The sequence below is a fragment of the Haliotis cracherodii genome, unplaced genomic scaffold, assembly GCF_022045235.1.
Source record: "Haliotis cracherodii isolate W230 unplaced genomic scaffold, xgHalCrac1.p SCAF_13, whole genome shotgun sequence".
Lineage (NCBI taxonomy): Eukaryota > Metazoa > Mollusca > Gastropoda > Lepetellida > Haliotidae > Haliotis > Haliotis cracherodii.
The window spans coordinates 36,193,496-36,221,319 of record NW_027266268.1 but is presented as its reverse complement, the minus strand read 5'-3'; the positions used below and the strand labels follow the sequence as shown (position 1 = coordinate 36,221,319).

Below are 27,824 nucleotides of genomic sequence, written 5' to 3'. Positions count from 1 at the left end.
GGAAAGCAAAAACCGGGCGTCACTCAATCCCTCTTACTTGTCAAATCTGGCCCTGCTACACAGGTGGAAAGAAAAGCCGGGCCTCACTCGACCCGCTCGCCCCCGTCGCTGCTCCAGGTTGGTCTTGGACGCCCACACAGTGGCGTAGTTTGTCATGTTGTTGTGGGACGTGAACAGCTTCATCTTGGCTCTGGAATGATAGGATGGATGTAAGATGCCAGTCACAAACTGAGTGCATCCATGTATAAGTGTATGTATGTGTGTGTGTGTGTGTGTGTGTGTGTGTGTGTGTGTGTTAGTGTGTGTGCATGTGACTATCTGTTTAGGAGAGGATTGGTGTTTATGTGTATGTAAGTGTGTGTGAGAGTTTGAGAGTGAGTGAGTGAGTGTGTGTGTGTGTGTGTGTGTGAGAGTGAGTGTGTATGAAGTTGTGAGTGTGTGTGTGTGTAGGAGTGAGTTTGTGTGTGTGTGTGTGTGTAGGAGTGTGTGTGTGTGTGTAGGAGTGTGTGTGTGTGTGTGTGTGTGTGTGTGTGTGTGTGTGTGTGTGTGTGTGTGTGTGTGTGTGTGTGTGTGTGTGTGTGAGCCTGTGTGCTTGTGTGTGTGTGTAGGTTTGTGTTTGGAGGGGGAAGCTGGCATGGGTTAGGGTGGCGTGGATGTCTAGTGAGCCATATAAGCATGCATGGAAAGTATTGTACTCAATATATGCAAACTGTTGTGGAGGAACTTTTTAGGAACCCCTTGTATGGTGGAGAATGGACCAGGGAACTTATAACAATCGTACAGATAGTCAAGCAAGGAATCCACACCACACAACCTACTTGCAGGAGTCGATGACAAACACAACGTCATCTATCGTCACACTGGTCTCAGCAATGTTGGTGGACAAGATGATCTGAAACATCACAAGATGGCAGAGTTATTGCTGCAGTCAGCAATTTCACGGTTTCACGGTGAGTGAGTGAGTGAATTTTACGCCACTTTTAACAGTATTCCAGTTATATAGTGGCGTGTCAGATTAATGTGGGAGGAAAGCCCGCGGCGATGCAGGTCTCAAGACATTTACCACTTCGGTGAAACCCACGAGCACGGAATGGTGTTGACAAACCTAGAAACATTATCAGGGTGAACTGGGATTCGAACCCATAATCATAGGTTTCTGGCGTGCCCAAGGGACGCAACTCAGGGCAGCGAATCTTAGCGCCCTAGGCAACTGGGCCACCCGTGCCCCTGGATGGAAACTGAAATACTTATGCAGCGGTATTATATTTGAGCAATCTACTCAAGCTTAGTTTCACATCTGCAGTTGGTGACTTCGTCTTGTACGGATCAAAGACTCGGTGTTGGTCAAAATTCAGAATCTTAGGGGTTGGTACAACTCAAATACACACAAGATGGCACATTGTTTAAACTGTTCAGTTGAAAACACCTACCTTGGTGACTCCATCTGGCACGGGGTCAAAGACTCTGCGCTGGTCCTCCCTGGGAATCTGGGAGTGAAGGGGGAGTACACGATACGATGAGCTTCCTGGGAACACAAACCATGATAGTGTCAGGGAGATCTAACAGACTTAGGGTCACCAAATTTATGACCTTTCTGGATCCGGACAAATGGCAACGAGAAAGTGAGCTAAAAAGTTGTCATAGTTTCCTGATATTATTCTTCCTACGCTGCTTCAACAACTGTCAGACATACATGATGTCACAGTAGAATGCTATGATGCTATGTTTTGTTTGTTTGGTTTGGTTTGTGGTTTAACGCCACTCTCAGCAATATTCCAGCTATACGACAGCAGTTTGTAAATAGTCAAGTCTGGACCAGACAATCCAGTGTTTGAGATCATGAGCATTGATCCATGCATCGGGATACAATGACATGCAACAACCAAGTCAGCAAGCCTGACCACCCGATCCCGTAATTGCCTCTTACGACAAGCATAGTCGCCTTTTAAGGCAAGAATGGGTTTCTGAAGACCTATTCTACCCCAGGATTGCTATGTGAACTACACTGCCTCGGAGTAAAAAAATGGATCCAGTTTGTGCTGCCATTGTGACTGACCAAACTCTGGACTGCCCTCCAGGTGCTTCTGCAGGGAGAAGATGAGGTTCCAGCCCGGCAGGAAGACCAGCACCGCCCCCGGCACCTTCAGCTGCTTCAGGTACCGCAGGATGGACTCGATCAGCTCGAACGACAGCTCCTTCTCGTTGAGCTGCGCCATGGCCACCTTGGTCTGTGGGCTGTAGTCACCCGACAGAATCAGGTTGCAATTCTCCTGAAGAAGAACATGAAGTCATGAGAAGGTCTTACATCATAGAAAGTAGCAGCTGTCCTCTACAACAAATTACAGTGGAATGTGCTTAAACCAGACGCACGAGAACAATAGTGTAATAGAGTGAGGTCCAGATTAGTGCGAGTCCCAGAGAGTTGCAGCCATTGCCGTTAGGACTGGCAAAAAAGATTGATAATCGGAATTATCATCGATGGGAAGCAATATTAACGATTATCGATATGAAAATTGTGTCATCGATTATACCTATCATAAACTATTGTGATGAAATAAAGTTTAGATTTACCAAAACAGACTTGGTATTGTCAATGATATTAATTGTTGAAGATGGAAAGTAATAGTTACTCTTTTTGTTATATCTCAAATGTCCACTAAGTAATCCCTGCATAAATGTGCCACCACTCACCAGTGGAGTGAAATATGTTGATTTCTTTACGATTTTTGTCTTTTGCATATTTGCTCAAAGATACTTCACCAATATTTATCGATAATTGATCGATATTTAGTTAACGATTATCGAACTCTATGATCTGTATCGATAGCCGATATGAATATGCAAGATCAACGACACCACAAGCAAATACAGACATCCTACACAACAACCTTTGAAAGCATAAATTTATGTTCTGCGAAAAATATAAGTAGTAAATTGCTATACATGTTTATTTTGTAAACATGGTCGAAAATGATTGTTTTTAGAATTTCATCCAAATGTTTTAAATGCCTGGTTAATCTATAGCATGTACAGTGAAGCACACACTATTTACGCCACTGACAATACCAGGATAGTGATAAAAGCTACGGTCAAGGGCTCCAGACTAGGAGCCCTGTCAGAAACAAGAAACACATTTACATGCTGGCCTTCCAACCCATGTAGAACCTAACCTCTTGCTCTTCATCTCCAGGGAGGTCGTCCCCCCCTCCTCCTCCTCCTCCTTTCTTTCTCTTCCTGTCATTCGGGGGCGGGACGAAGTTGAGCATCTGGATGCAGTCCTCCAGGTAATACTCTGTACAGAAGCAGGGGAGGGCCTCACATGACACGACAATCAATCATCAAGCTGTACATACATGGAGTAAATTAACTACGTTAGGAAGTCTGTCTGTTTGAGTATGGTTTTACGCCGCTTTTAGCAATATTCCAGGAATATCACGGTGGGGGACACCAGAAATTGGCTTCACACATTGAACCCATGTCGGGAATCGAACCCCGGTCTTCGGCTTGACGAGTGAACGCTTTAACCACTAGGCTACCCAACAGGCTACCCAACAGCCCCACGTTAGGAAGCCTGTTAACATTGGTGGTTGATGGCATGAGCATCAGCCCATGACAACTGGGTACAAGGACAATCAGCCAAGTCTGGCCTCGTGACCACCCAGAGCTCACACAGGGCAGCTTTTACTGTAACCAATGGTGCTGAGAAACACTAATCCTCATGGGTCGGAAACGAGGGGACAACCATAATTATTCATGCAGGTCAAGTTATTCCTCAGGTGCACAAAGTATGACTTAGTTCTGACCATGTATAAAGAATGACCTCCTTCTGACCATGCACTCATTTTGATCTAGTGCTAACCTTGCACCAAGTATGACCTCGTCCTGACAATGCACCCATTTTGATCTAGTTCTGACATTGCCTCAAGTATGACCTAGTTCTGACCTTGCACTAAGTATGACCTAGTCTTGACCTTGCACCAAGTATGACCTTGTCCTGACCATGCCCCGATTTTGATCTAGTTCTGGCTTTGCCCCAAGTATGAACTACTTCTGACCTTGCCCAAAGTATGACCTAGTTCTGACCTTGCACCAAGTATGACCTAGTTCTGACCTTGCACCAAATATGACCTAGTTCTGACCTTCAACCAAGTATGACCTAGTTCTGACCTTGCACCAAGTATGACTTAGTCCTGACCTTGCACCAAATATGACCTAGTTCTGACCTTGCACCAAGTATGACCTAGTTCTGACCTTGAACCAAGTATGACCTAGTTCTGACCTTGCACCGGGAAGACCCGTCCGTACACTTCTACTACTTCGCAGTCTCCGAAGTAGTCCTGGAACAGCGATGTGTCCACAGTTGCCGACATCAACACTACGCGAAGCTCAGGGTAGGTTCGCACCATGTCCCTCAGCAGCACAAGCAGGAAGTCAGTCTGCAATACAGAGGCAGTTAGTGTTTCACTTCAAAGTTCCAACATCCCTACCACGTTTACCACTTCGGTGAAACCCACAAGCACGGGTATGGTGCTGACAAACATGGAAACATAATCGGGGCGAACGGGGATTCAAACCCACAATTATAGGTTTCTGGCGGGCCCAAGGGAAGCAACTCTGCACAGCAAATCGCGGCGCCTTAGACGACTGGGCCACCCGTGCCCCCAAGTGAGTGAATAGGTAGGTGGGTGAACATTACATGTTGATAACAGTTATTGAGAAGTGATTTATGTCGCCTTCGCTCATATCACTCCATGTCAGCTTAATGTTCAAGCAAAGCATTTCGACAAGTAAAATTAACAGTATTATTTGTGTTAGATATTGAAGCAGTGTATGATTACATACAAAAAATAACAGAGTTACAACAAGCTACATACATTGATATCTCTCTCGTGGATTTCATCAACGATGACATGAGACACGCCCCTCAATCCTCCTTCCAGCCTCCTCAGCAGCGTTCCTGGACAAGTCAACAACATCATTATGCATCAAGTCACGCAGTACATTGTATCAATCTTACAGAGTCTTCATGCAATTTTTTTCAACATTATTTCAGGTTTCCAACAAGTCTAACAATGCATAGAAACCTCAACAAAGCAACAGTTAAGACAGGAGCTAAGTGACATTCAAGCATTCGTGATTATCCAGTGGATCATATCTCAATTCTGTTATGATGAATACCATGGGCCTGATCACCACCCTATCTTTGTTTCAGAAGTGATGTCACCACTGCCATCTCTGCTATCAATATTAAACTTTGCACAGAATTCCTCTCAGTGAAATCATCAACCAATCAAAATGCCTCATTGAATGTGAGTTTGGAACAGATTGACATTCAAAATAGTGGCCTCGTCCGGGTGTACCGTTGACATATGTATTAAAATTTAGAAAACTTAAAGTTATATATATATAAGACATTTTAGCTGGAAAAGAATTTTTACTGGGTACTAAGATAGGGGCGATATGCATAGGGACGTGCATGCACTTGTGTGTGGCTGTATGTACTGGTCAGGGACCATATTGGTTTTATAGTAGATACCCCACTCAGACACAGTGTACTGACCAGTCCTTGTTCTATTCCTTTAACCCTGAGCACCAGGGTGTACCAGTGATACTCACCGACAGTACAGTACAGCAGAGCTCCATACGGTCGAGGCAGGACAGACTCAAATCTGACACTGTATCCAACAGACACGCCAAGGTTCTCACATCTCTCGTTGGCGACTCGCTCGGCAATAGACACGGCACTCAACCTCCTGGGCTGTGTGACAAAGATGCCACAATCGGCACCACGACCCTCGTTCACCATCTGGTCCAAGATGAACTGCGGCACCTGATATGTCAAAATCATATTTGTGAGTGAGTGAGTGAAGGTTGTTTGTTGTTTAACGCCGCACTCAGCAATATTCCAGCCATATGATGTCAGTCTGCAAACAATCGAGTCAGGACAAGACAATCCAGTGACTGACATCATGCGCATCGATCTACACAATTGGGATACGTTGACAGGCATCAACCAAGTTAGCGAACCTGACAACCCAATCCCGATAGCCGCCTCTTAAGACAAGCATAGTCGCCTCTTACGACAAGCATAGTTTGTTTGTTGTTTAAGGCAAGAATCATCTCGGAATCTGAGCGAGGTAGGGACACTGGTAGGGAATAGGACTTTTTGTTTTGGGGGGCATTTGCCCCAATAATTGTAATATATTGCGGACATGTGGTCAAAAGTCAGACAAGGTTATGCAATATTGGTCGTGGTGGGTGCGTGACCATGTGCAGCAAGACTGACTCGTGACAGGTTTTAGGGATTCCCTCCAGCCCCACACTGAAACATGTTACATGTTGTTTGTTTGTTTGTTGTTTAACATTGCACTCAGCAATATTTCAGCTATATGATGGCAGCAGACTGTAAATAATTGATTCTGGACCAGACAATCCAATGATTCATATTGTGAACAACTATCCACATTGTGGGGTACCAAGTCACTGAGTCTGATCACCTGTTCCAGATGACTGGTGAATCTCCTCAACAACATGACATCATGACATCATGAGCATCATTCCATTCAATTGGGATCAGCCTGACCAGCCAAACCTGTTAGTCGCCTCTTACGACAAGCATAGTCGCCTTTTACGGCAAGCCTGGAATGATGAAGACCTACTCTACCCTGGATCTCCTCCACATGAGTGACAGGTCTGCTGTCCTCTCCACCCACCTGTGTAGTCTTACCACACCCAGTCTCCCCCCGGATGAGTGTCACAGGGCTTCGCTGTATCGTCTGGAGGATGTAGTCGTGGGACTCGAACACCGGCAGCTTAGACCGATCGGACATCATCTACAAAACATGTCAACAGCCAAGACGTGAATGTCTGACGTGATCAAATAACGTGAGCAATGTGTGTGCGTGGCTGCTTGTACTAGTGTATGAAAACATCCGACTGTACGTACCCTCTGAAGCTGCTCGTCACGGTTTCGCTGGTCCTCCAGGGAGGTGTAAAGATCCTGACTCACTTGCTCCAGACTGGCCTGGCAAATGTACACAACATTTATACAGCTGGCATGAAATACATCTTATCATATCTCCATGTCATAATGATGAGATCTGATTGGTCTATGTGATCTTGGTAAAATACTGTGTAACCCATCTTGGAGGGAACATAATTCTCTGTTGGGGAATAAATCTCTTATACCCTACCATGAGCAATGCAGGCTGCACGTGTATTTCTGCGAGGCAGACTAAATCCCTTATACCCAGCCTCCAAGCAAAAAGCTGCATTCAATGAGTCAATGGAAGTCACGTGACTTTTGAATTTGTGTTAATTCTCTTAAAACATCATATTAAAACTCGTGGTTTGAAGACATGTTACGCTTGAACGGATAGCTGGAAGCAAGCTTACTTCGCGGAGAAAACACAAGTCTCAGCATGTGCAAAACGAGGTAAATCGGACTGACTGGATGATATGTCGTTTCTATAGGACGTACATTCAACAATTTTGTTCCATAGCTTTTCAAGGTAGGACATAGTAGAACCACTTTCAGTCAGTGTCTCACCATTGCTAGCGGTCCTAACTTTCAGCCACTTTCAGTCAGTGTCTCACCATTGCTAGCGGTCCTAACTTTCAGCCAGTGTCTCACCATTGCTAGCGGTCCTAACTTTCAACCAGTGTCTCACCATAGCTAGCGGTCCTAACTTTCAGCCAGTGTCTCACTATTGCTAGCGGTCCTAACTTTCAACCAGTGTCTCACCATTGCTAGCGGTCCTAACTTTCAGCCAGTGTCTCACTATTGCTAGCGGTCCTAACTTTCAGCCAGTGTCTCACCATTGCTAGCGGTCCTAACTTTCAACCAGTGTCTCACCATAGCTAGCGGTCCTAACTTTCAACCAGAGTCTCACCATTGCCAGCAGTCCTAACTTTCAGCCAGTGTCTCACCATTGCTAGAGGTCCTAACTTTCAGCCAGTGTCTCACCATTGCTAGCGGTCCTAACTTTCAGCTAGTGTCTCACCATTGCTAGCGGTCCTAACTTTCAACCAGTGTCTCACCATTGCTAGCGGTCCTAACTTTCAACCAGTGTCTCACCATTGCTAGCGGTCCTAACTTTCAGCCAGTGTCTCACCATTGCTAGCGGTCCTAACTTTCAACCAGTGTCTCACCATTGCTAGCGGTCCTAACTTTCAGCCAGTGTCTCACCATTGCTAGCGGTCCTAACTTTCAACCAGTGTCTCACCATTGCTAGCGGTCCTAACTTTCAGCCAGTGTCTCACCATTGCTAGCGGTCCTAACTTTCAGCCAGTGACTCACCATTGCTAGCGGTCCTAACTTTCAACCAGTGTCTCACCATTGCTAGCGGTCCTAACTTTCAGCCAGTGTCTCACCATTGCTAGCGGTCCTAACTTTCAACCAGTGTCTCACCATTGCTAGCGGTCCTAACTTTTAGCCAGTGTCTCACCATTGCTAGTGGTCCTAACTTTCAGCCAGTGTCTCACCATAGCTAGCGGTCCTAACTTTCAACCAGTGTCTCACCATTGCTAGCAGTCCTAACTTTCAGCCAGTGTCTCACCATTGCTAGAGGTCCTAACTTTCAACCAGTGTCTCACCATTGCTAGTGGTCCTAACTTTCAGCCAGTGTCTCACCATTGCTAGCAGTCCTAACTTTCAACCAGTGTCTCACCATTGCTAGCAGTCCTAACTTTCAGCCAGTGTCTCACCATTGCTAGTGGTCCTAACTTTCAGCCAGTGACTCACCATTGCTAGCGGTCCTAACTTTCAACCAGTGTCTCACCATTGCTAGCGGTCCTAACTTTCAGCCAGTGTCTCACCATTGCTAGCGGTCCTAACTTTCAACCAGTGTCTCACCATTGCTAGCGGTCCTAACTTTCAGCCAGTGTCTCACCATTGCTAGTGGTCCTAACTTTCAGCCAGTGTCTCACCATAGCTAGCGGTCCTAACTTTCAACCAGTGTCTCACCATTGCTAGCAGTCCTAACTTTCAGCCAGTGTCTCACCATTGCTAGAGGTCCTAACTTTCAACCAGTGTCTCACCATTGCTAGTGGTCCTAACTTTCAGCCAGTGTCTCACCATTGCTAGCAGTCCTAACTTTCAACCAGTGTCTCACCATTGCTAGCAGTCCTAACTTTCAGCCAGTGTCTCACCATTGCTAGTGGTCCTAACTTTCAACCAGTGTCTCACCATTGCTAGCAGTCCTAACTTTTAACCAGTGTCTCACCATTGCTAGTGGTCCTAACTTTCAACCAGTGTCTCACCATTGCTAGTGGTCCTAACTTTCAGCCAGAGTCTCACCATTGCTAGTGGTCCTTCGTCTATGTTGCAGTTGGTCCAGGGGTTCCAGTTCGACTGGGGTGGGGACCAGGGCACCACCCCAGGGGTGCTCCGCTTGGGGGCAGGCTCAAACTCATCCAGGGAGACATGAGAAAGGAGGGACACGGGAGGGACCGAGCCATCCTCCGCTGGTCGAGGGGGTTGCTGAGGCTGATAAAATATCATTGAAGACATAATCCACAACATCATGTCCTACTGCTTTAACACTCCCAGGCACTGACCTCTTATAGAATGTATGGGTGACATATCGTCACCCAAATGGATTGATACATACAAGACTTTTCCTTCTGTATTTGGTTGGTTGGTTGATTGGTTTGTTGTTTAACGCAGCACTCAGCAATATTCCAGCTATATGACGGCGGTCTGTAAATAATCGAGTCTGGACCAGACAATCCAGTAAATAATATCACGAGCATCGATCCACGCATTTTGGATCGATGACATGCATCAACCAAGTCAGCGAGCCTGACAACCCGATCCCGTTAGTCGCCTTTTACGGCAAGCATGGGTTGCTGAAGACCTATTCTACCCCGGAATCTTCACGGGTCCCCTCTGTGTTTAAGGCTGACCTGATTCAATATTTTGAAAAAATGACAAATGAATCCTAATCAAACACAGCCCCTGAATCTTTATCAAATTTTCCAAAATTAGGATTTACTTGTCTGTACAATAGAAAATAAGGCCTGTCCTTATACAAAGTGAGATATCCTAAACAAGTATGAAGCTTTCGACTCAAAATGGAAGTGAAAATTATAAACCCTAAGAAACATGGCCGTCATGGTGAACACACAGAAAACCCACTCACCCTGGGTACTGGCTGAATACCCCATTTGTCCAACACCTGCATGATCTGAGTCTGTAACTCGGGGCTGACAGCAACATCATAAGGCTCCAACTACACCGCCAACAACAACAACAACCGTTTTTCACTGTTCTCAGAACAAACAGACAGATTCACAAAACCATATTTACCACAATAGTACCGGAACCATGTGCTTAACTACACTCAATAAATACCTCTTTGTTTCATCATGGCCCCGAGGTTTTATTCTGATATCTATACATTTTGTCTTGGGGTGTCATTTTTGGAACATTTAGAATTAATATACTGATACTCAAACAAATTATACTGACTTCCATGAAACCAGTCCTTGTTTTAAAGCTTTAAAGCCAAATTCCAGGCAGGGTAACAACAAGTACCATCTTTTATTATGCCATACTTGGCATCATTCAAACATATGCTCTCTTACAACCAAAAAAACTCTTAAAGGGCAGAGCCACTTTGCAAATTTCAATATTTTAGCACATACATATTCATAAATGCTGGACCAAAATTAAATTTGAAAAACAAAAATAGCCTAAAACAGACCAAAAAACTGACAGACAAAATCCTCCGCCAACATGGCCAAATGAAAAATTCTGTCTCTCGGGATTCTCTTTACTGGTGTAAAAAACTGTTTCCCGCTTTTGGGCGAGTACAATTTTTATGATCATGATGATTGGGCCACCACCCTGTCTGCCTCAGCCTTTATAATTGGCTCATCCGTTTAATTTGCGTGTCCATAACTTTTATCACAAGATATAGTAACAACATTGAAGATGCCTTCAGCATGTTCAGTTGATACTGATATTCGCAACAAAATCACAATCATTTTTTCCACTTTACTTGCCCTTTAAAGCTAAAGTAGTTGAGTAGGTTCATGATATTTATTGAAACGTCAAGTTGGTTGCCGTTTCATTTCTTCGAAGTCATTTCAAGTGACTGTACCTTGTTCAACCTCAATAAGAAAGCACTGATCTCAAACATATTGACTAAGGTATTGTTATTCAGGCAAATACCAGTGACCATTAAATAGTTTTTGAGTAGATTTGATCTTGATACTACAATAGTAAGTGAGTATGGTGAAACACCCCTTTTAGCAATACTCCAGCAATATCACGGCGTGGGACACCAGAAATGTGCTTCACACAGAGCACAGAGTGTGTGAGTGTGAGTGTGAGTGTGTGTGAGTGTGAGTGTGAGTGTGAGTGTGTGTGTGTGTGTGTGTGTGTGAGTGAGTGAGTGTGTGTGTGTGTTTGTGTGTGTGTGTGTGTGTGTGAGTGAGTGAGTGAGTGAGTGAGTGTGGTTTTACCCCGCTTTTAGCAATATTCCAGCAATATCATGGCAGGGGACACCAGAAATGGGCTTCACACATTGTGAGTGAGTGAGTATGGTTTTACGCCGCTTTTAGCAATACTCCAGCAATATCACGGGGACACCAGAAATGGGCTTCACACATTTTAACTATTCACACATTGTACCAATGATACAATAACTTCTTTGAGGGACATTTAGAAGTTGGAGTACAAAGTTAGGATAAGATATATGGATCAACAACTTTTCGGTGTAGGTTCAAACACTGTTAGCAAACACTTGCTCGATAACGAGCAAGTGTGTAATAACAGTGATAGAAACTACACCAAAATGTCCCTCTTAATTGTAAGAAAGAAGTTCTTCATCTATATATCTTATCTTTACTTTGATACAACAAACCACCAGATTATAAATAAAAAAACACAAATATACACTAATTTGTTGATGTAAGATTCAGCTAAATACAATTTTCCTTGTTTCCATAACAAGTGACCAAAGTTAGGACTTTCAACATTGAATTAGTTAAAGTTTCCACTACTTTTTTAGACTACACATACAATTCCTTCTTAGTTACAGGATATACAGACAGACAGACAGACAATCAGTCACTGGACGTGGCTTTCAAAATGTTGGTCAGACTGACCACCTCCAACACACCTGTTCCGAATCCTTCTTCTTCTTCAGACCTGTGAAGGGCTCGATGACGTTCATGTGATAGAGTTGTCGGACGAGGGACAGAGCGCAGGACTTGGAGGCCACCTGCTTGTTAGATCCATGTTCTTGTGCATGGATGTCTGGGAGCAACAAGCTTCATGTAAATTTTGAATGCTCGGGATCCAAAGCCCTGTCTCAGCAACATTTCATCGAAAGTTTGCTTCACATATTGTAGCCATATCGAAAATTGATTCAAATCTTTCCCATCATACAGGAATATACATAAACCTTTAATATTTTCCATTATACAGGAACATCTCCATTATAACATTATAATTTTTCCCAAAATAACACATATATAAATATTTTCCCAGCATTCAGGAATATTTCCCAGCTTAACACTTGAATATTTCCCGGCTTAACACTTGAATATTTCCCATCAAACACTTGAATATTTCCCACCAAACACTTGAATATTTCCCAGCATAACCCTTGAATATTTCCCATCAAACACTTGAATATTTCCCATCAAACACTTGAAAATTTCCCAGCAAAACAATTGAATATTTCCCAGCATAACTCTTTAATTTATCTAAATATAACACTTCAATTTCTACATCATAAAATCATAACATTTCCCATCACAACACTTTAATATTGCCCATCACAACACTTTTATATTGCCCATCATAACACTGTAATATTTCCCATCATAACACTTAAATATTTCCCATCATAACACTTTAATATTGCCCATCACAACACTTTAATATTTCTCATCATAACACTTTAATATTGCCCATCATAACACTTTAATATTGCCCATCATAACACTTTAATATTGCCCATCATAACACTGTACTATTTCCCCTCATACCGGAAGAGTCCCCATCAATCCCTCCATTGCCAACAGCCACTAGCGACTCACTTGTGTTCATTTTCTTCACATAGAAGTTCATCTCAGCCATGAAACTCCTACAACACAAGCAAACAGTCAGTTAGTGCATCCCCCAGCACAAAGTCGGGTGTGTGACACACAGAATAGTGCATCCCCCGGCACAAAGTCAGGTGTGACACACAGAATAGTGCATCCCCCAGCACAAAGTCAGGTGTGTGACACAGAATAGTGCATCCCCCGGCACAAAGTCAGGTGTGACACACAGAATAGTGCATCCCCCGGCACAAAGTCAGGTGTGTGACACAGAATAGTGCATCCCCCGGCACAAAGTCAGGTGTGTGACACACAGAATAGTGCATCCCCCGGCACAAAGTCAGGTGTGTGACACAGAATAGTGCATCCCCCGGCACAAAGTCAGGTGTGTGACACACAGAATAGTGCATCCCGCGGCACAAAGTCAGGTGTGTGACACACAGAATAGTGCATCCCCCGGCACAAAGTCAGGTGTGACACACAGAATAGTGCATCCCCCGGCACAAAGTCAGGTGTGTGACAAAGAAAAGTGCATCCCCCAGCACAAAGTCAGGTGTGTGACACACAGAATAGTGCATTCCCCGGCACAAAGTCAGGTGTGTGACACACAGAATAGTGCATCCCCCGGCACAAAGTCAGGTGTGTGACACACAGAATAGTGCATCCCCCGGCACACAGTCAGGTGTGTGACACACAGAATAGTGCATCCCCCGGCACAAAGTCAGGTGTGTGACACACAGAATAGTGCATCCCCCGGCACAAAGTCAGGTGTGTGACACACAGAATAGTGCATCCCCCGGCACACAGTCAGGTGTGTGACACAGAATAAGACACACCATTTGACAGAGTTACACAAGACCTTTAGATCAGTATTAATGTACACACCATCAGGTTCGTCAGTCAGAGTGGTGCTGTCTGTATACACCAATATCTGGATGACATCCTAATAAAATATATCGTGGATGCAAATTGACAGAAATATGACGTATGTTTTACAATATAAACATCAGTATAAATTTTTCTGAGGTTAAAAGAAAGAGTGAAGACATAATGAAATATACATCAAGCTTACACAAGTAACAGATCACAAATAGCAACACAAATATTTAAGGATCTATTTGTTTGGTTGGTTTTTGTTTGATGCCACACTCAGCAATATTCAGCGATTTGACAGTGGCCTGTAAAAAATCAAGTCCGGATCAGACAATCCAGTGAATGAAACTGGGAACAATGATCCATGCTGTCGGGGTACAATGCCACACCATCAATCAAGTCACAGAGTCTGACCAATCGATCTATTTACTCGTCTCTTACAACAAGCATAGTTTCTGGGGTCCCTTTCTAACCCGGGGATGTTTCATGATAATACATGACACTCACCTGTCAGTTAGTTTCCTGACTCAAGAAGATGGTCCCGAGCGTCCCCCGCCACTGGGCCCTAGATCATGGAGAAACAACCTCAAGAATGCTGAGCAACCCACCAGTCAGACAGCTCCATCCATAGCCGCGCCAGTGACGTCACTGATCAAGCTATGTCATCAGCCTACGCATCCTAACAACAGCTTCACTCAAAGAACGGTACCTGATCATCAAAACTGCAGCTATTTCACCGATTCCAGTTTTCCTGTTAAGTTTGCATTAAACGATGTAATAATGTTTATTAAAATCAATTCCTGTATATCAGCTCTTACATCAAAATCTTAATGTTACTTTTTACATGTTTTAAGCAAATAATTTCAAGAATAATACTGTTTCCTGGATATTTTTCTGAAGTTTACTCAATAATTTGAGATGCTTTTGATTAATTTGATTGGTGTATTGCTGAACACGCCTCTCTGCGTGGTACACGGCTGATTCTCTATCAGCAACAGTACCACAAATGATGAAGGTTGTTTTTCCATGATCCCAATGACCAAGGCATCAATCGCTGGACGGACGACACACCATTACATAGGATCCTCCTCGATTATCCAGTGCATTACTTCTCTGTTCTATTAGTAAGGAGATTTCTATGACGATGAACCCATTCGCTACTGTGGTTTTTGAATACAAGGGTTGGTCAAAAAGTTCTAAGCCTAACAAACAAAACCAAAAATTTTGAAAATGTTTTTAATTTTATTTTTAAACATAATCTCAATGCTTTTCAATACACTTCTTATATTGACAATGAAGCACTTATTTCGATACACTTTCGGTCATGAAGTTCTTGTCAAAAACTTGATGACTGCTAGATACTCGTTCTTTTCCATTTCTGTGTCAAATGGACCCTTATCACGTTCAACTGGCTGTCACTAATATACAAACGGCCTCAACACTTGCCATGAACGTCTTAAACAATGTACTACATTGACTAGATCACTTTGTTGTAGCCCACAGCTGAAAGTTAGTCAGGCTTAGAACTTTTTGACCAGCCCTTGTACAGATGAAGTAGGGCTGTCACTTCCTAAAATATTCTTTGGTAGCAATTGGATCCAGGGTATTTGTCACAATAGAGTGGAGATATAATACACTGGATTACCGAGGATGCTTACAAGAACAATACACAGTCTCTCATCATCCAAGAGAAAGGCTGACAAAATGTTGTTTAGTAAACAAATTCTTGCACGTGCTTTCAGAAAACAGAATTACAAATTCATTTTGTTTTGTATCAAAACTTGACCTATTTGAAGTGTAGCCAGTAGATCATGGCATTGCCATATTTTGGTGAATCGACTCATATGCTCTTAGGTCATTGGACTGATTGGTTTGTCCACAATCTGGCGCCAAGAATCTCATCTGGCACCAGGCTGTGTCTTGTCAGTCCATCAACCTTCTATCTTGTGTTTAACCCTGCGCCCCTCCCCCCTTGTGGTCTGTGTGTATCTTGTGTTTAACCCTGGGACCCTCACGGCTTGTGGTCTGTGTGTATCTTGTGCTTAACCCTGGGACCTTCAACGCTTGTGGTCTGTGTGTATCTTGTGTTTTAACCCTGCGCCCCTCCCCCCTTGTGGTCTGTGTGTATCTTGTGTTTAACCCTGGGACCCTCACGGCTTGTGGTCTGTGTGTATCTTGTGCTTAACCCTGGGACCTTCAACGCTTGTGGTCTGTGTGTATCTTGTTTTTAACCCTGGGACCCTCCCTGCTTGTGGTCTGTGTGTATCTTGTGTTTAACCCTGGGACCCTCCCTGCTTGTGGTCTGTGTGTATCTTGTGTTTAACCCTGGGACCCTCCCTGCTTGTGCTCTGTGTGTATCTTGTGTTTAACCCTGGGGCCCTCCCTGCTTGTGCTCTGTGTGTATCTTGTGTTTAACCCTGGGACCCTCCCTGCTTGTGGTCCGTGTGTATCTTGTGTTTAACCCTGGGACTCTCCCTGCTTGTGGTCTGTGTGTATCTTGTGTATAACCCTGTGCCCTTCCCTGCTTGTGGTCCGTGTGTATCTTGTGTTTAACCCTGGGACCCTCCCTGCTTGTGGTCTGTGTGTATCTTGTGTTTAACCCTGGGACCCTCCCTGCTTGTGGTCTGTGTGTATCTTGTGCTTACCCCTGGGATCCTCCCTGCTTGTGGTCTGTGTGTATCTTGTGTTTAACCCTGGGACCCTCCCTGCTTGTGGTCTGTGTGTATCTTGTGCTTACCCCTGGGACCCTCCCTGCTTGTGGTCCGTGTGTATCTTGTGTTTAACCCTGGGACCCTCCCTGCTTGTGGTCTGTGTGTATCTTGTGTTTAACCCTGGGACCCTCCCTGCTTGTGGTCTGTGTGTATCTTGTGCTTACCCCTGGGATCCTCCCTGCTTGTGGTCTGTGTGTATCTTGTGCTTACCCCTGGGACCCTCCCTGCTTGTGGTCTGTGTGTATCTTGTGCTTACCCCTGGGACCCTCCCTGCTTGTGGTCTGTGTGTATCTTGTGTTTAACCCTGGGACCCTCCCTGCTTGTGGTCCGTGTGTATCTTGTGTTTAACCCTGGGACCCTCCCTGCTTGTGGTCCGTGTGTATCTTGTGTTTAACCCTGGGACCCTCCCTGCTTGTGGTCCGTGTGTATCTTGTGTTTAACCCTGGGACCTTCAACGCTTGTGGTCTGTGTGTATCTTGTTTTTAACCCTGGGACTCACATCGCTTGTGGTCTGTGTGAAACTTGTGTTTAACCCTGGGATCCTCACGGCTTGTGGTCTGTGTGTATCTTGTGTTTAACCCTGGGACCCTCACGGCTTGTGGTCTGTGTGTATCTTGTGTTTAACCCTGTGCCCCTCCCCCCTTGTGGTCTGTGTGTATCTTGTGTTTAACCCTGGGACTCTCACGGCTTGTGGTCCATGTGTATCTTGTGTATAACCCTGGGACCCTCACGGCTTGTGGTCCATGTGTATCTCGTGTATAACCCTGGGACCCTCACGGCTTGTGGTCCATGTGTATCTTGTGTATAACCCTGGGATCCTCACGGCTTGTGGTCCATGTGTATCTTGTGTATAACCCTGGGACCCTCACGGCTTGTGGTCCATGTGTATCTCGTGTATAACCCTGGGACCCTCACGGCTTGTGGTCCATGTGTATCTTGTGTATAACCCTGGGATCCTCACGGCTTGTGGTCCATGTGTATCTTGTGTATAACCCTGGGACCCTCACGGCTTGTGGTCTGTGTGTATCTTGTGTTTAACCCTGGGACCCTCCCTGCTTGTGGTCTGTGTGTATCTTGTGTTTAACCCTGGGACCTTCAACGCTTGTGGTCTGTGTGTATCTCGTGTATAACCCTGGGACCTTCAACGCTTGTGGTCTGTGTGTATCTTGTGTTTAACCCTGGGACCCTCCCTGCTTGTGGTCTGTGTGTATCTTGTGTTTAACCCTGGGACCCTCCCTGCTTGTGGTCCGTGTGTATCTTGTGTTTAACCCTGGGACCCTCCCTGCTTGTGGTCCATGTGTATCTTGTGTATAACCCTGGGATCCTCACGGCTTGTGGTCCATGTGTATCTTGTGTATAACCCTGGGACCCTCACGGCTTGTGGTCTGTGTGTATCTTGTGTTTAACCCTGGGACCCTCCCTGCTTGTGGTCTGTGTGTATCTTGTGCTTAACCCTGGGACCTTCAACGCTTGTGGTCTGTGTGTATCTCGTGTATAACCCTGGGACCTTCAACGCTTGTGGTCTGTGTGTATCTTGTGTTTAACCCTGGGACCCTCCCTGCTTGTGGTCTGTGTGTATCTTGTGTTTAACCCTGGGACCCTCCCTGCTTGTGGTCTGTGTGTATCTTGTGTTTAACCCTGGGACCCTCCCTGCTTGTGGTCCGTGTGTATCTTGTGTTTAACCCTGCGCCCCTCCCCCCTTGTGGTCCGTGTGTATCTCGTGTATAACCCTGGGACCTTCCCCGCTTGTGGTCCGTGTGTATCTTGTGTTTAACCCTGGGACCTTCAACGCTTGTGGTCCGTGTGTATCTTGTGTTTAACCCTGGGACCTTCAACGCTTGTGGTCTGTGTGTATCTTGTGTTTAACCCTGGGACCTTCAACGCTTGTGGTCTGTGTGTATCTTGTGTTTAACCCTGGGACCTTCAACGCTTGTGGTCCGTGTGTATCTTGTGTTTAACCCTGGGACCTTCAACGCTTGTGGTCTGTGTGTATCTTGTGTTTAACCCTGGGACCTTCAACGCTTGTGGTCCGTGTGTATCTTGTGTTTAACCCTGGGACCTTCAACGCTTGTGGTCTGTGTGTATCTTGTGTTTAACCCTGGGACCTTCAACGCTTGTGGTCCGTGTGTATCTTGTGTTTAACCCTGGGACCCTCCCTGCTTGTGGTCCGTGTGTATCTTGTGTTTAACCCTGGGATCCTCCCTGCTTGTGGTCTGTGTGTATCTCGTGTATAACCCTGGGATCCTCCCTGCTTGTGATCCGTGTGTATCTTGTGTTTAACCCTGGGATCCTCCCTGCTTGTGGTCCGTGTGTATCTTGTGTTTAACCCTGGGATCCTCCCTGCTTGTGGTCCGTGTGTATCTTGTGTTTAACCCTGGGACCCTCCCTGCTTGTGGTCCGTGTGTATCTTGTGTTTAACCCTGGGATCCTCCCTGCTTGTGGTCCGTGTGTATCTTGTGTTTAACCCTGGGACCCTCCCTGCTTGTGGTCTGTGTGTATCTTGTGTTTAACCCTGGGACCCTCCCTGCTTGTGGTCTGTGTGTATCTTGTGTTTAACCCTGGGACCCTCCCTGCTTGTGGTCTGTGTGTATCTTGTGTTTAACCCTGGGACCCTCCCTGCTTGTGGTCTGTGTGTATCTTGTGTTTAACCCTGGGACCCTCCCTGCTTGTGGTCTGTGTGTATCTTGTGTTTAACCCTGGGACCCTCCCTGCTTGTGGTCCGTGTGTATCTCGTGTATAACCCTGTGCCCTTCCCTGCTTGTGGTCTGTGTGTATCTTGTGTTTAACCCTGGGACCTTCAACGCTTGTGGTCCGTGTGTATCTTGTGTTTAACCCTGGGACCTTCAACGCTTGTGGTCTGTGTGTATCTTGTGTTTAACCCTGGGACCTTCAACGCTTGTGGTCCGTGTGTATCTTGTGTTTAACCCTGTGCCCTTCCCTGCTTGTGGTCTGTGTGTATCTTGTGTTTAACCCTGGGACCCTCCCTGCTTGTGGTCCGTGTGTATCTTGTGTTTAACCCTGGGATCCTCCCTGCTTGTGGTCCGTGTGTATCTTGTGTTTAACCCTGGGACCCTCCCTGCTTGTGCTCTGTGTGTATCTTGTGTTTAACCTTGGGACCCTCACGGCTTGTGGTCCGTTTGTATCTCGTGTTTAACCCTGGGACCCTCCCTGCTTGTGCTCTGTGTGTATCTTGTGTTTAACCCTGGGATCCTCCCTGCTTGTGGTCTGTGTGTATCTTGTGTTTAACCCTGAGACCCTCCCTGCTTGTGGTCTGTGTGTAACTTGTGCTTAACCCTTGGACCCTCCCTGCTTGTGGTCTGTGTGTATCTTGTGCTTAACCCTTGGACCCTCCCTGCTTGTGGTCTGTGTGTATCTTGTGCTTACCCCTGGGACCCTCCCCGCTTGTGGTCTGTGTGTATCTTGTGCTTAACCCTTGGACTCTCACCGGTTGTGATCGGGGCCCATCATGGAGTATTTGTAGTCTGTGTGTATCTTATGTTGCTGCAAAAACTGATGAAGTCGACTCTTGGCATTCTCGAGCGTCCAGTTGCCATGGAGATCAGCATTCAGGTCAACATCCTCGGACTGAAAGTCATAAAGATTTCCATTATCTAACCACAAAAAAGCACTGAGTAGTAACTTGTGAACCAGACTGTTAATCAAAACACAGATAGAAAATGCTGATTTAACTCTGACATCAAATGGAAAAAAGCCATCTGCGGCAGTAATTTTGGCACATAATCCTTCACTGACTGTCAAGTTTTCAAATCACTCAGGAATCTGGAATTACAACCAGTGTTTGACATAATCTTAAACCCCAACAAGACAGTCAGGCAGGTGACCCATAAATGTTGCCTGCCCATCTTCAAAGTTACCTGCCGGCATTCAGAAATAATATGCATTGAAATATCGCGAAAAAAAAGAGACAAATCACATCTTGATTCAGTTGAAATAATGCTGACAATTACTTGAGAATCTACAAGGAGTTACTGAATACATAAGTTGGCTTAAAATTTGCTGCCAAATAGTTGGGCAGGTGGAGGAATATTTCATGCAGCCCGACAGCAAAGTTACCAGCCATGGACAGACGGGCAGGCTGTTATTTCGGACACTCTACAAGGAGTTATTGAATACATAAGATGGCTTAAAATTTGCTGCCAAATAGTTGGGCAGATGAAGGAAAATTTCATGCAGCCCGACAGCAAAGTTACCAGCCATGGACAGACGGGCAGGCAGTTATTTCGGACACTGATTACAACGTACCTCTTCCATAACTCTCTTATCAGCAGCCAGCCTGTCGAGGTAGGCTTGTGGCGGCCCTCTCTGGTACATGGGGAACTCACGGGGTGCACCCATCGGCTTGCTGTCAGCGCCACCTGCAGGGGGAGACAAGCGTGAATGATGTAGCTTTACATAGATAAGGCAGAATATTCCATCATAATGTAGATATTTGTTTTATATTTGTAAACTTGTCATACATTACTCCTTAATGCCCTCACCGCCTATCTTTTGACAGTAGTGAAGCTGTGATTGATCCTGCTGAAGAAAGAAAAGTGCTGTTCCATTCACAAGCAGCCCCCCATCCCCCCACACCAATCGCCAGCTGCCACGTCATACCGGAAGCGGCAGACACAAGATGTCTCCATAATACTGTTGGTTTCATGTCAAATGTCTGAAGATATTGTTGGAAAGCAGGACTGTGACAGGTTGGCCCTTAGACATAGTAATGCAGGATAAGTATACAAATACTTAAAAATAACTAGATTTTACTCGATTTTTAACCTATCCTGCTTTAGTCCTTAATGCATCTGTATCTGATGGTATGGAGGTGGGAATTCCTTCATATGTGTACTCAATAAAAACTCTCATGAACCAAAAGTTGTGTCTGCCGTATGGCACAATTTTTCTGGACAGACCAGGAAGTGATCAGCCAGCCCTGTCTACGGAAAGGTAACTTGAGTATGCGCACGTCCAGGTAAAACAGACAATAGTGTGGGTTAGGGTCATAAATTGACAGGAGCCTTGGCCACTGCCTCGTCCTTTTCCTTGACAGGAGGACTCATCGTTGGTCTTGTCCTTGAGGGATGAGCGTCTGAGTCGATAATTCCCGGACTTTGAGGCACGTTTGCCATAGTTCTGGGATACGTTTCAGAGCCTTGAGTGCTGTCTCGTCTTGAGCATAACTTGAGACTTTGATATGAGTGTCATTTATTTGGCCATTAAACATATTAAAAAATGTTGAGACCGATCATGGCTGATGGAGCAGTTGACGCACAAATTTAGAATCCCAATTGGATAAGACACCCCAGACGGCAGTATGACATCGCAAAATGCATAGGTAGGGATAGAATGTGTCCAAAATCTGATTTTAGAGGGATTCAGGGAACGGTTTTCTAATATTTGACATGAGCAAGTCTTTCACCCAAAACTGATTTTCATAGATGTACATAGAAAACATTCTGGTGCCTGGCAATGATACAGACAGAGTGAAGTCACTGTCACTATGTGTCACCAGGTGAAAATATAACTTACCAAGAGTCTGGTGAGGCTGTAGACGTCCTCCTGGTAATCCAGGTGCTTCTCCAAAGTTATCTGCCCCTGGCTGTGGTGGCGCTGTAGTCAGCTCCAGCTGTGGCGAAGGGTGGGTGAGTGAGTAAGTTTCATAGTCCTTTGATTAGTATTTTACTTTGTAACATGGCGTGTCAGGATGGCAGGAGAGCCCTAAGTGACGCAGGTCTGAGACGTTTACCACTTTGGTGAACAAGCCAAACTATCTGATCCTTATCATTTGTGAACTCACAATTATGAATTTGTTACAAATGTGTACAGGACTTTATTGTTATTATTTTTAATACAGCGTTAATACTAATCAGATTTGTGACCGGTTTGCAGAAGTAATTCAAAACAATGTTTGTTGGTTGGTTTGTTGTTTAACGCTACACTCAGCAATATTCCAGCTATATGACGGCGGTCTGTAAATAATCCAGTCTGGACAAGACAATCCAGTGATTGATATCATGAGCATCGATCCACGCAATTGGGATCTGATGACATGCATCAACCAAGTCAGCGAGCCTGACCACCCGATCCTGTTAGTCACCTTTTACGACAAGCATAGTCGCCTTTTACGGCAAGCATGGGTTGCTGAAGACCTATTCTACCCCGCATCTTCACGGGTCAAACAATGTTTGTAAGCATTAAGATATTTGATATTTGTAGGTGTAGATTACTCTTGTATCCTTGAAGTTTGTGAACTATGGCAAGGGCTGCAAACACAGACTTTGAAAAAATCTGCCAGTTGCTGCCTACTGCATTACCAGCAGGCCGTCAGACATTATGTCTTGTCTGATGTCTCACCCCAGGTATTTCGCTGGCTACCATTTCCGATCTGCGGACGAGATACTGACAGAAGTCTCTGGCAGCGTTGGCTTGTGCATCCTTCTTGCTGGTGGAGTTCCCCACACCGACATAGTCGTAGCCTTCAACACGAATCTAGAGAACAGCCAGAAAATTATGCAATTTCAGGGTGCCAAATTCATCGTAGTAGTAGTAGTTGGTTTTGGTTTGTTGTTTTACGCCACACTGAGCAATATTCCAGCTACATGACTGCGGTCTGTAAATAAATGAGTCTGGACCAGACAATCCAGTGATTGATATAGTCGCCTTTTACGGCAAGTACAATCGCCTTTTACGGCAAGCATGGGTTGCTGAAGACCTATTCGACCTCCCGGATCTTCACGGATCAGTAGTAGTAGTAGTAGTAGTAGTAGTAGTGATATATCGACTCAAAAGTATCATGATATTTATTATCCAAAAGTTATCTCTATAGGAGATATCATGAGATCAAGCGATCTATCCTTGGAGATATCGGTTCAAGGAACAAACAATGAAATTGCATCACATGCTTTGCAGACCAAAGTGACGTCATCAGTTACCAATAATTTCTCTCCTAACAAAGCTGGTTAGAAGTGTTTTCACACTCTGTATTTCTGCTATAGGAAGTGCTAAAGGTTATAGTGCAAAACAGAAGCTTTGAGATCTGGTTCCAAATTATATCTCTTAGGGGTGAAACGATACAGCAAGGTCATAGTACTATATGTATCGCGAAACATCTTTACAATAAATATTTCAGAGCAGGTTCAAAAGCAAAACCTAGCGGCATACACATGTTCATAAGGGTTATTGTTAGTAGTGAACTTGAAATGTTAATTACATCACATTTTGCTGCATCTGACAGACAAAAAACACCAGGGGTCATTAAACGAGTAGTACATATTTTTTTTCAGTAAATGTAAATTTTGTTACAAAGAAACAATGCATCGTGTATTGTATCATCTTGGGCTGGGACGAGTCAAAATTTAATAACTGGGTACCCACACCCCTATTACCCGACCCTATCTGGGTACCCGCTGTTGGTGTCAAGAGATAGGTACAAAATGTTCAATTTGGAATAGTTTGACAGTAGCCCTGGCAGAATGTATTTAGATACATGTGTAAAATGATGTGGTAATGCATACATATACCCACCCAACCCGAGTACCTGAGTTACAGGTCCCAGCCCAAGTATCATAACACGAAAACTCATGATGCATCGGTGCACCAATGTATCGTGTCACCCCTAATATCTCTCATTTGTCACCAGTCAGTGAGGACCCACCATTACAATTGAATTGTTACTTGTCAAGCATGTCAAGAGCACAAGCAAGTTGTGTCAGGCTAGCAGATTAGTTTGCATTTCTAAGGCAGAGATAGTGCTGATATTACCAGGATATTTTGGTTGGTTGTAGAACATACCTCACACTTGAACCTCATGCGATGTTTGGGTCCCCCAGTACTGAAGTCATAGTCTGGGGTCACCTTCTTCTTCCCCAGCCAGGCATACAGGAACTGCTTGATATCACCCATACTGTCTCGCCCACTCCTGAAACCAAGGAACAAGCAGTGACATCTATTGGTAATTTCAATATATATCGACTCAAAAGTATAATAATACATCGATTTATAATAAAATAAATTGAGAAGAGCTGCTATTAATCCATTATAAGTTTAAAAGTGAATTTTCTGCCACTTCCTTGCCCGTCTGTACTACAAACTTTTCTAACTTTGGTAAAAATGGCAGACATCATGGAGAAAACTTCAACCTTTTCAACATTTTTGCCGTAATGCTTATCTTGGCATTTGAGTATTCACTAAGTGCACAGTTCTAAAGAATACCAAGATGATTATCAGGATGGATATAACTGCAGATGGCGGTACAATGTGCCAAGCTAAGTAAAATACCTTAATCAAAGCGGGCCTATATTTTTAGATAGTTTTTATCAAATTTCGAGTTTCACACACACAAACATTACCCCCCAAAATATGGGTAAACAATTAGGTGCTGATCAGTGGTTAAACGAGCAATGATTGTTTGTCATAGCACCCATGGTAGGCTAAGTAGATTATTAACTCATAAACTGAGCTGAACTTCAAGTTGGCAACATGAGTTTGATCCTCTGTGCGGAACTAGCCTAACTGAAAATCAAAATGTGTGCCCAGTTCAGCGCAGTACTCCCTATGATACATGCAACAATCCAACAACCAATTTCTTCAAGAAAATCCTGAAAATACAACTAAAGCCCCCTACGAACATGACTAATGGGTCTGAACATATAGGCCTATTACAGAGACAACTGATGATATTGAGAATATCAAAATCTACTTTGACAATATGTCGTTTGGGTTATCATAATTCAATTGACTGTGTTTACTCTCGACCTAATTATAACCTGAAGTATAAATAGATAGGTATTGACATTTTCAGGTACTTTTTACCGTTCCAGTTTTGAGATAAATATTGAAATCACCTAACGTTTCTGTTACTGCTACTTATTTTCAATTTGTTCGGTTTGTAAACATAAGTAAACACATTGGAACAGGCATTCCCGTTGATGCAAGACAGGCGTTGCATAACACAGGTACATGAAACACATTGAGTACAAACATTGCCGAACAGCACAAAAGATTACTGATCGAAAACAGGACAAAGCGTGTTTTCAAACTATGCAAAGGCGTGCATGCAATATTCTACTTTCTTCCGAACGCATAAAGTCTAGTTTTGATATAAAAGAGACATGCTTAAAATAGACATCACAAAAGAAGTGAATATAATAAAAGAGATATCAAGTGTATCCATATAACACGACTGTCTACCTCTTCAAAAGAAGGAAGCCACACGCGATAAAGGGAGATAATTTCCGGAAGCAGCTTTGGCTGGGACTATGCCAAACTGGATGCGGAAAAGATTTGACAGATTTGACCAAACAGCATACCGCTGAAACTGTAAAATGAACATTTCGTAATTTACAACAATTAAATGGGACTAAAACGTGATCTTATTACGGAGATAAACATAGATCTACAGTGTTTTCAAATGCCTTACACCGTTGTCTAGCTCATGCTCATCATTCTGGATGGTTGCCATGGGAGGATTAGCACACTCTTCAGTAAAATCATTGCCGAGTTCCTGTAGAGTTTCCGGAAGGACAGGGCATCGTGAGAGGACATCTGCAGCTCGTTCCACATGTGTTCGATAGGGTTGAAGTCTGGTGACAGGCCTGACCACTCCATGTGGACAGTGGTCTCCTGTTGTAAGTAGGCATCAACGACCCTGGCACGATGGGGTCGTGCGTTATCGTCCATGAGCCGGTCCGGTCCGACTGCACCAGCATACGGCTTCACGTACACGTCCAGAATGCCATTCCTGTAGCGCACACCTGTCATCGTATCCCGCTGTAGGACACTGAGATCGGTTCTTCCAGTAGTGGACAGAGCGTCTGCCCGGAGAGCGGATCATCGGGGGTTCGATCCCCGGCCGCGTCATACCAAAAGAAGTGCTACATCTAAGTGGTTCAATGTTTTTCAGTTCGAGAAAACGAGACGTCTCCTTGATAGAGAAATACATGCTCTCAGTTCAATACACATGTTTCTCTATCATGCTATAACCCTTTGGGAATAAACATTTTAACTCAGTGAGTGAGTGCCTTAAAATTTAAAGTCACATCGGCAATATTTCAGCCATGCCGTGATTTTCAAAGGTTATATATAATAAATACATGTAAACTATAACAACCTGTCAACACCGGACAGTAAAATATCTAGACTTATCACAGATTATGATTTAAAACTAGCATGGAACCATAAAGATACATCACTAAACAGAACAATACATTATAAAAAAGAGCTATAGATCGCCAGCAACTGAAGGTAGATCACATTTTAACTGACTTACCCATAAACAATAGATGAGGGAGGGTGCCAACCCCCCTCTGATACACCGGATGCCGAGTCCGTTATATTCAGGATGCAGAACACTGGGTCTTATGAAATGTTTGTCTGGTACACGGCTGTCAATATTTCAATGTGAACACACTCATGGGAGTACCCAGCTATTTGTGAGACCGCCTACTTCCCATACACCCTACACCTGTTTGATATATATTTAATTTATGTTGGCGATACTTTTGGACCAGTCCAGTGAAGATCCGGACTAGAACTGGTCTTCAGCAGCCATGCTTGTCGTAAGAGGCGACTATGCTTGTCGTTAGAGGCGACTGACGAGATCGGTTGGCCAGGCTCGCTGCCTTGATTGATGCACGACATCGTATCCTAATTGCGTAACTCGATGCTCATGACGTCAGTCACTGGATTGTCTGGATATTTACAGACCGCCGTCATATAGCTGGAAAATTGTGCGGCGTTAAACAACAAACAAAACTTTTGGTCCACAGGACTATGGGAAATTGAGTGAATAATACACGTATTGTCATTTTTTTCAGTGTGCTGCTTTCTCTTTTTATTTAACATGAAATGCATATGGGGTCTATTCATGATAAATATCAAGTATATTTACAAAGACGCGCTGAATTGCAGCATTTTTAAAGATATTTCGCTAGAATATAGAGAGTGAGACATTTTTGCCTTACAGAATACTCCTGACTGTAGTTTAAGTATGCTTCAGTGACTATTGGTACAGTGAGTGTGGCTTAACGCGGCTTGTACCCACAGAAAGTGTACTATTAACGACAAAGTTACCATAAATCCTCTAATAATCTTTTGACTTGTATTTATTTCGGACATACCGTTGTCCCGGCGTCTATTCGAGGCAGGCGTTCTTTTAGATAAAAACATTTTCCCATGTTGTTT

At 44.3% G+C, this 27,824-nt stretch overlaps 1 protein-coding gene across 1 annotated transcript in view; it reads right to left on the bottom strand.

The window, feature by feature from the left end:
* Positions 1 to 25,863, bottom strand: part of LOC139459894 (ATP-dependent RNA helicase A-like) — a 38,012-nt gene extending 12,149 nt beyond the window's left edge. Inside the window, exons 1-20 of the mRNA XM_071241609.1 lie at positions 25,833 to 25,863; positions 24,435 to 24,561; positions 22,998 to 23,132; positions 22,173 to 22,269; positions 20,904 to 21,016; positions 20,086 to 20,225; positions 13,054 to 13,100; positions 12,129 to 12,265; positions 10,143 to 10,232; positions 9,299 to 9,487; positions 6,947 to 7,024; positions 6,714 to 6,833; positions 5,617 to 5,830; positions 4,875 to 4,957; positions 4,280 to 4,436; positions 3,171 to 3,292; positions 2,057 to 2,270; positions 1,431 to 1,525; positions 819 to 892; positions 38 to 190 (exon numbers count right to left, since the gene is read on the bottom strand). Of these exons, the coding sequence (XP_071097710.1) occupies positions 38 to 190; positions 819 to 892; positions 1,431 to 1,525; positions 2,057 to 2,270; positions 3,171 to 3,292; positions 4,280 to 4,436; positions 4,875 to 4,957; positions 5,617 to 5,830; positions 6,714 to 6,833; positions 6,947 to 7,024; positions 9,299 to 9,487; positions 10,143 to 10,232; positions 12,129 to 12,265; positions 13,054 to 13,100; positions 20,086 to 20,225; positions 20,904 to 21,016; positions 22,173 to 22,269; positions 22,998 to 23,132; positions 24,435 to 24,545 (2,369 nt within the window). The 5' untranslated portion in view covers positions 24,546 to 24,561; positions 25,833 to 25,863. The remainder of the gene's footprint in view (positions 1 to 37; positions 191 to 818; positions 893 to 1,430; positions 1,526 to 2,056; positions 2,271 to 3,170; positions 3,293 to 4,279; positions 4,437 to 4,874; positions 4,958 to 5,616; positions 5,831 to 6,713; positions 6,834 to 6,946; positions 7,025 to 9,298; positions 9,488 to 10,142; positions 10,233 to 12,128; positions 12,266 to 13,053; positions 13,101 to 20,085; positions 20,226 to 20,903; positions 21,017 to 22,172; positions 22,270 to 22,997; positions 23,133 to 24,434; positions 24,562 to 25,832) is intronic.
* Between the last annotated feature and the right edge of the window lie 1,961 nt (positions 25,864 to 27,824).